General features: G+C 39.3%; 1 protein-coding gene across 1 annotated transcript; it reads right to left on the bottom strand.

Annotated features, from left to right (window-relative positions):
- Window positions 1–1,022: 1,022 nt before the first annotated feature.
- Window positions 1,023–2,741, bottom strand: LOC120104444 (cytokinin riboside 5'-monophosphate phosphoribohydrolase LOG1-like). Its single transcript, XM_089925889.1, has 7 exons — window positions 2,586–2,741; window positions 2,377–2,474; window positions 2,238–2,268; window positions 2,050–2,149; window positions 1,891–1,961; window positions 1,651–1,794; window positions 1,023–1,371 (listed from the first exon to the last, which is right to left on the bottom strand). The coding sequence occupies exons 1-7, from the start codon at window positions 2,703–2,705 to the stop codon at window positions 1,273–1,275; spliced, it is 663 nt and encodes a 220-aa protein (XP_089782015.1). The 5' UTR covers window positions 2,706–2,741; the 3' UTR covers window positions 1,023–1,272.
- Between the last annotated feature and the right edge of the window lie 6,675 nt (window positions 2,742–9,416).

Here is a 9,416-nt window from a genome sequence, read left to right as displayed (position 1 = left end):
AGACCGTTTGACATTTTTGCCTACTTGAGCTTGACTTCAGCTCGGTAGCAGCGGAGTTGAGCACGAATAATTTATTTTTATTTATATAAGTTGGACTAACAGTTGAGCGGGCAGCCCACGAGGTGCTCACCTCCTAAATTTTTCGACCCCCAAAAAGGATGATTTCATCTGCACCTCCTAGATTTTTCCACGCCCAAAAGTATGACTTGAAAGCTTTGCTCTCTTCAAGGAACAGCAGAGCTCTCAGAAGTATCCCCCGATCGATGTGGAAAGATTCCCGGCTCCCACTTCGGGAAAGCAAAGCTACACTCCTGGGCCATGAGTACCACGAACGCCAACCCACCCTCTCAAGCATGCAAAGTCCCTCGGAAAGGCTAAAACCACGGAAGGAGGTCGCATACCAACAAAACCCATGGCATAAAGCCTATTCAACGCACTTTTAAAAGGGCCCCCTTCTGAGGATGGTAAAAGTCTGTCTCATGACCTTCGAACACCCACCCAGCCCCTCAAGCCACGGAAGGACATTCGCATACCAACAAAACCGATAGCATAAAGCCTATTCAACGCACTTAAGAAGGGGCCCTTCTGGAGATGGTGAAAAGTCTGTCTCATGAAAGGAGTACGTACCTGCTTGGCCTTACCACTCTCCTCTATCTAATCATTGATCAACATCAATCACAGGCTTACAGCAAATCACCACAAAAGAGGTCATTACCCTGAGACATCCACTTTGGATGCAATAACTCTTTTACCGGAAGTAGAAGGCTCGCACTGATTACCATAGGCGACCATCTGGCGACCGAGGGGAGCTTTCAGAACCCTATCCCACGCTTCACTTCAGTTGCCATGATTGCAACCCATTTCCCAGGCCCTGAAACATGGAGAGAGAGGAGGGAGGGCTGACGGCTAGGAGTACAGAGAATATAAGCGTCAGAGAGGCACCCAATCGACGGCACGCGCAACAGAGAGCAAGGCACAAGTAGATGAGCCGATAGCTGCTGCTTTTGCTTCCGGCTTTGTAGTATCAGTCAAATGGTGGCGGTATCAATAGAGTAGTAGTACATAAACACTCACAAGCATCACAACATAAGGAGAGAAGGGGGAAAAACAAGGATGAGGGGATACACACACAGGTGGTATCAATTGCCATTGCAGTGCCGAGCTGCCATCCCAAGCCTAGGGACAAAATAACTAAAGAACAAAACCGACCAAGAAAAGTCCCTTCCCTTCATCGTAGTGTGCGCACACAAGCAGCTCCTGCAGATACCGCTGCTACGTAGCGATTTCGGCCTGCAGGGAGAAATTATATCCCACCTGCTCCTTCTCCCACCTGAGCTGAGACACAACCGCGTCTTGGATGGGCACGTAGTCCTGCGTCACGTGTTGAACAATATAGCTCTCTTATTACAAAACAACAAAGCATTCGGAAGTCATGTCGAGCACGTAAAATAAGAAGAACAAAGACCCAAGGCCCACCGAGACAGAGATGACATGAAAACATAAGCTAGAAGAAAAAATAGTGTAAAATAAGAGGAATTATAATGGAGATGGACGATGCTTTCATGCTATATACAACACTCTGGGATTGTTAAAATAGAAGTGCAATAATACTGAGACAAAGTCATAGAGGGTTTTCTTGTTTTATTTAACCTCCAGCTTCTGGACCAGCTCCCGAGCACTGGGGGCGGAAACTATGATATGGCGCTGAAAGGGCTTGATGAAGCCGTCGTCCACGGCCTTGTCTACGAAGGCCAGCAGCGAGTTGTAATACCCATCCACATTCACCAAACCAACCTACCATCGCATGCAAAGTTTGAGTCTCATTTCAGTCTCTTTTATGCAGTTGGATATATAGGGGATAAATAATTTTGGTGGAATGGAAGGGACTACAGGTTTGTTGTGGATGCCGAGCTGGGCCCAACTTATCACCTCCAGCAGCTCCTCCAACGTGCCATACCCACCTAAATTGCGAACGTATAAGCATATCTAGTTCTAGAATCGAGGGAGGAAACAAAGAAACTAGGAAATAAGTGGAAGGCAGGACAAAACCAGGCAAGGCAATGAAAGCGTCAGAGTGTCGAGCCATCTCCGCCTTCCTTTGATGCATGCTTCCCACTGCTCTGACCTCTCCCACCGTCTCCCCGGTGATCTGCTGATCAAATAAGGTTAATCTTAGCTAAAACCTGGATGGCATTCAGACGGAAAGCAATAGAAAGCAAAAGTGTCGAGAATTAGACCTCTCTGCCCATTAGAGTTCGGGGGATGATGCTGAAATCAAGAAAAGGTTTATAAGGGAAGAAGAATGAACAAATAGGAGACGTAAGTACTGAAAAAGTTAGGAGGAGGGAAAAAAAAAAAACTTAAGTAACTCTTCACCCAATAACATGGCCGCCTCCGCTGTGGACGGCGCCGGAGACGAGGCCCATCAGACCCGTGTTCCCACCTCCATAGACTAAATCCACCTTCCTAGCCACCTGCTCGCCGCAACCCTTATTTGATCAACATCTAGTCTAACCCGATAAAAATAGCCACCAAAAGAGCCAAAAACCAAGAAAAAAAAAAGATCGAACCAAAATAATGCCTACCAGCTCTTTGCCAAGCTCCACAGCGGCGTCTTGGTAGCAGCTCCTCTTTCCGGTGCTGCTTCCACAGAAGACACACACCCTCTTGAACTTGGATGATTTACCCAACTTGGCTTCCTCCATCTGTTAAAAAATAAAAGGATGGCAATGCAATGTGTTAATCGCATCACGATATGATATATATATATATATATATATGTATATATATAGGGAGAGAGAGTACAAAGAAACTCGATTTCATAATTGATAAAAATGCATACGGCATGTTATCCCGGATATACATGGTATATAGTTTCAAAAGATTCCATGATTGGTGGGATGCATACGATACATGATCTCACAAAGTTGAGACTATTAGGTATGGTATATAATCTCATAAATATTTACATAATTGATAAAATTAGATTTTATATATATAGTATTTATTAAAAAAAAAATCATCCTTGTCATGAACATGAATTAACTCTGGATGTATATATGGTGGCAGAGAATAGAATAAGGTAGATGAAGCATAACACTCCAATATTATTTGATCCCTTTAATTCTTCTTACTAATTACTTGATGAACCATAATACGATTTTGTATAGGTGGGTAGTGGACTTTTGATGTACCCCTTACATATATGCTAAAACATCTAGGGGGCGTTTGGTAACCCCAACAGGATCACCACGGTGATCTAAGAACCCCAGTGATCCAAATGCTGGGATGATTTGATCCCGGTGATCTAAGAGCAATGTATTTGGTAGGCCATGGTTCAATGATTAAAAATCCCCGGATATTCATGAGTAACTTATTTGGTATGGTACGGGGATCCAAGATCACTGACTACATAATACCACAAATACCTTTGACATATCTTAGATGGATTTTTTTATGTATTTTTAATTAAGTCAATATACTAATTCCTATAATAACTTCATAATTTTGTCACATATTCTACTTTTAGTAGCCCTTATCATATATTTATTAATCATATAAAATATATTATAATAAAATATTAATATATTTATCAATATATTAATTATTAAAATATTCTATAAATAATATTTATTACTCCTATAAATTATTAATCTTATAAAAATATGTTATTTTTCATTATAGAATTAATATTTTTATTTATACTTATAATAGATTTTTTTAATACTAATAATTATTTTGATTAGAAAAATAAGGTAAATAGAAGTAATATAGTAATATATTAAATATTTTCATTATATAAATATAAAAAATAATAATATATTTCTACTAGAATTTAAAATTATCCTTCAATAATAATAGGATAATAATATGATTAGTAATATATTATAATATAATATATAATATCAACATAATATATATATATATAATATTGATATAATATATTGATGGTATATTGATATATTAATTTTTTTACTAACTTGAGGGGTATTTTTGTCTTTAACTTTCAACCCAGGATCATTGCCTTGGGGTGATCTTGGATTTCCGACCTCAAGAACAGGTATCCCATCACCGAGCTGGGGGATGATTTGAGGAGTGGAGGTGATTTAAGATCACCGCCACGTAGGATCATCGTGGTGCAACCAAACGCGGTGATCTTATCACCTCCACCCACATCACCCTTGATCCTAGGACGATCACCCCATACCAAACGCCCCCTAAAGGACAATTATTAATACTTTCATGGAACTCTAAATTAAAGACATCTCTTGGAAACACTAAAAAAAAAATCAGGATTATTAGTATTAAATTGTTCATAGACTCTAGAAGACATCGATTTTAAAACACATGACCATTGGAAAACTTGAAAGACATTCATAACTTTCACTTCATTGAACGACCTAACTCATATGTCTCATTTTGGTAAATCAGTTTTATTATACCATGTTAGTGTAAATATATCCGTAAGAATCAAAAAATAAAATATGCACAAAATTAAAAAAAATATCTACCACAGCAATCCTCAGTATGGTTCCTATATGATTAACTATATATACGCCATGCAATCAGCAGCATTATTAGCTTCTTTCTCTCTCTCTCTCTCTCTCTCTCTCTCTCTCTCTCTCTCTATATATATATATATATATATATATATATATATATATATATATATATATATATATATATGTTATCTCATACGAATGTAACTTATACGATCCTTTATTTACCATCATACTTGATTTAGACTATTGACTTGTTGGCTCTTTGATCATGTCACATAAAACACCCACCCGGAAGCATGATATATCATTGATATGCAGGTTGACCTGAATGAGATGATTATTAAGGTTATTATTCAACATCTTCCCAACTCTTGACTGCTTGCTCTCGAAGCTTTAGCCATATTTCCCTCTCGCTCACCAACTCTTGACGGCAGTTCTCGCTCTCGGAAAAGGATCGACCAGTCCCCGGCTCTAAACTGGGCGAAAAAGAAGCCAGCCGGGTCACATAACACCCTTTCCCTGTCTAGCTGCGCCTCGAGACAAAAACTAGAGAGAGAAAAGAGAAATTCTGGGGAAAAGAGTTTCATCCGCGTACGTAAATACTTTCTCGTGTGCTCTTTGAAATTTCAAAAGCAAAGCGACGAAAGAACATGAAAGATTAACTTATAGGAAAGAAAGGATACCTGAGAAGGACATTCTCTCCCACTTCCCCTCATGCTTTGAAATCCCAGCACCACTTCTCCGAGCTCTTGCCTTGGGCGCTTGCCACAAGCAATCATGCACCCCTGGGCAGTTCATTTCTCTTGGAGCTCTTGCATATACTGTTGCAGACTACTGGTTCCGGTCCTTATTTCGCCTTGTCTTATTACTTTTGCCGCACAACCTTTGCTAAAACGCTGCCTTCGGAAGCTGTGGCCTCGGGCAAGTAACCTGCTGCCACGAAAAAAACAAGAGCTCTGTTGGTTGATAGAAGGATACCAGAAATAGAGGGATATCATTCATATGCCTTATTGTGGCATGGGGACAGAGAAAAAGGTGTACAAGGATGGCTTACTCTATGTCCAGCCTGGAGGCAGTGTTTGGTGCTGGTGATGCTGTGCTGATCAAAGGATGGTGTCATCTGATTAACTATTGCAGCTCTTTTACTTCTTCCAGCTCACAATCACTGCCAGGATTCCCCCGTATTCATGAGCCATCTATGGTTATGGCTTTGTTTGTTGTCTAGTTTTTGTTTATATTTACTACACTTATAAGATTTATCCCACCACAGAAAAAGTAATCTTTTTTTACGTTTTTATATTCTTTATCGACGCTTATAAGCATCGGTTAAAGTTCGGCCGACGCTAAACAAAGCGTCACATAAGTTCGGAGATACCGTAGTGGCAAAAATTTTCCAACGCTTCCTGAAAGCGTCAGCAGAAATTGAGATTTGCTAACGTTAATAAAGCATCAGCATAGGATTTTTTAACGAGAGTTGAATTTTTTTTAAAAAAAATATTGGACCTATAGTAGATGGATATCATGTTGCTCTGAAGATTCTCGGCATTGAAGATGGGCATATCATCACCATCTTTGTGCAATCTCTTCTCGGAAGCTCTCCCATCTTTATGTACTGCCATCGCCGATTCCCTCTACACCTCAATCAATTGGCAGAGGGGAGAATCACAAAAAAAAAAAAAACAACAACAATTCAAAGAGAGAATTGGAGAACTGAAAAGAATTAAGGTTTGGGTTAGGGTTTTTGAAGATCCAACCTTCTGTCCCCAAAAATCGCCGGGTTAGAGTCCGGGTTCTCATCCGCCGCCGCAGAGGAGAGAGGAGAAGAGGAGCTTAGGGCCGGTCGGTCGGCGCCGGAGAGGAGGGAGGAGGACAGAGGCTTGGGGTTGGTCGCTCGGCGCCGGAGAGAAGGAAGGAGGATAGGAGATTGGCTTGGTCGCTCGATGCCGGAGGGAGGAGAAAAGATTGGTCGGGCTAGCTAGGGCATCGAGAGAATAAGTATTGGGTAGCTAGGGTTTGTAGCCTACAACGACGCTTTAAAGCGTCGTCTCTTGCCGATGTTTTTTAGAAGCATAAAGCATCGTCTCTTGAAGCGTCGACAAATTTTGGCGTCCTGCCAAACTTTTCCGACCCTCCTTTCTAGCGTCGGAAAAAAAAACGTCAGCAATTTCACATTTTGTTGTAATATCCTGAGGAGGGTGTTACTCTTCTGAGCTTCAGCATCACCCGGGCACAGCGACGCAACCAGTGCTGTGATCCTGAAATCGGATAGGCATCGGAGTTATAGTCATGAAGGGATGCGTTGGTAGTTTGCTACAGTGCCAAAATGTGGCAGGCAACGTGCATGTGCCTTTGCATCCTTTCTTTTTCTGTTTAAATATACTGTATTTGCGTAGAATGAGCTAAGCATCAATTTAGTGGCCTCACTAATCCTGAAGATTCTAGTTTCCAGTTTTGTGGTGTATCTCCAAATGACCATGCTTAGTTTACTTAAAATATGAAGCGAGCCTTCACCTTTTGAGATAATTGTTTGGTATAGGTAATGTGGTCAAAACAACAAGAGATTAGAACAATTAATGGCCGAAAATATTTCCCATGCTAATTAATCACCATCATAAGTCCCCACTTCAAAGCCAATCTTGCCGACAGTTGATGTCAAGACGGCCATCACATCCATAACTCTCGGGTTGAAAATGATAAAATATATATAGAGATAAAGGGAGAAATCACTTCTAGAACAATAATATATATATATATATATATATATATATATATATATATATATATATATATATATATATATATATATATATATATATATATATATATATATATATATATATGCTATTGTTTGTTTTTTTCACTCGCAAGGTAAACTGGCCAATAAAATTTTGCTATCTAGATATGGGCTGATCATTCAAAACTTGCCACGTAGCTTACCTAAAAAATATGTGGAGAGCGATCATATGCATCTCAAATTCTCTTCATAGATGGCACCAACTAGGCAACATTGCTAATTTTTTTCTAACAAATGCGATACCTGAGCAAAATTCTACTAACAAAAAGAATGGAAGAGATTTACAAACGTATCAACTAGCGTATAGCTCCTAAACTACTCGATGATGAATTCTGTTCCCTGCCTATATATTAGGCTTTCGGAGACACTCTTGATATATTTTCTTTTAACTCTCTGATGCTACCTCTTTACTTCTCTCCAATCTTCTCTTGTTCTCCGAGAGTCATATTTGACTTGGCATCAAAAAATTCTCCGTCAGATGCACTTTGATAGACCGATTTTTTTATTTTTGTTGTTTTAGATCAGAGCCAAAAGCATCGTCCAAGATCCCTCCTGTAGTATTCAGTTTTCCTAGACTATCATATACAGTGATTTGATCCGATCTTTTCTGATCCGAACAGTAGGTTAGACGGATCATTACCAATTCCGTGTCAAACCAAACTACAAAGGTTGGTAGCTCAGTGCACCCAAGGCTACATTTCTCGTGCTGCTAATTATATTTCCCCTGTTCATTAAACAGCACGAGGAATCTTGCGACCGCAAGTCATCACATCAGAAAGTGTTGGGTTCTGCCACTCGAGCGACGATAAATTTCACGAGATCACGCCGACGGCTCTAAAATGTCAGGAGCAGCCATCAAAACTTGTTCCTTCTAAAATGACTCATCACCTACGGCTCTTCCCAAACTATTCATGTATGCTCGTGTGAACGTAGCGTTGCTAATTTTAGTTAAAAAATTGTTAATTTGCTGGCACGATGGCTGTGGGTCCTGGTAGCCTCAGGCCCGAGAGTGGAGTTTGGCACGGTGATTTTTTTTTTTTTTTTTTTGGCTTGCTGAAATGCAAGTACCTTATAGAACGTGTTTTGATATAATTAAAAAAAATAAAAAATAATACATCATGGAGAGTACTAGGCAGCCCCGCCTCGCTCATTTATAGGGCTCGTTTGGTTCGCGTGAAGTATTTTTCCTCTTATGAATATGATTCTTGGAAAGCAGATTTCTAAGAAAAGGATTTCTAGAAAAGTACTTTTGGCATGTTTGGTTGACAATGAGAAAGTGATAGATTTTCAGAGTACTTAAGTTTGGTTGACCATCAACTTTCTTAGAAAAGTTATGTATAATTTTCATTAAACCCTTAATAAAAGTTAGGTTTTTAATGCCTCTTTAATGCTGAAGGAACTTTTTGGAAAAAAATAAAATGAAGTGATTTTCGGCTTATGGAAAGATAATTTTCCTACGTTTTTCATGGAAAAAAGATTTTTTCATGAAATGTGGAAATTATATTTTCATGAAAATACAATTTTTTCGTCTCTTTTTTTTTGAAAATTTCTACCAAACAAGAAGCATCTCATTATTTTTTCGTTGAACACACTTTTTTTTTTTTTCTTCTCCTCCTACAAATCAAATGAGCCCTAAATATATTTCTGAATGGTGGTATCCAATCAGCTCCAATAATCCCTTCAAATCCATACTTCGCCTGACGCGCGGTGCGGGCTCCCACGACGGGCAATTATGGCGGGGAATAGGGAGAACAGCCCCAGATGCCGACGTTACATTACATGCGATGGGGGCAAAGTCTGACCTGATCCAGCGATCACGGAGACAGTGATTTTTTTTGTTTTCTTTTGGAATGTTTGAAAGGGAATCTTATAAGGAAATTTATTTATTTAGAAAATTATGCGAATGAGTTTGAAAGTTGGCGAGAGTTGCATTTTGACACTGTAGTTTCTTGGCCTTTTCTTTTGATCATACAGGAATGCAGATAAAATCATAAAAAGTCATACAATGTTTTATATCTTATCAATATTTTTAAGACATATTCTGAAATTAATTGGTTGAGCCAGTAAAGATATTAATTGTTGGATAACGGTGATTATGGTTTGATATTGCTCTCATCCTG

This window comes from Phoenix dactylifera, chromosome 10, assembly GCF_051530095.1.
Source record: "Phoenix dactylifera cultivar Ajwa chromosome 10, Ajwa_hap1_PhDact_Kaust_v1.1, whole genome shotgun sequence".
Lineage (NCBI taxonomy): Eukaryota > Viridiplantae > Streptophyta > Magnoliopsida > Arecales > Arecaceae > Phoenix > Phoenix dactylifera.
Note: the sequence above shows the minus strand (reverse complement) of the source record. Positions and strands in the feature narration are given on the sequence as shown.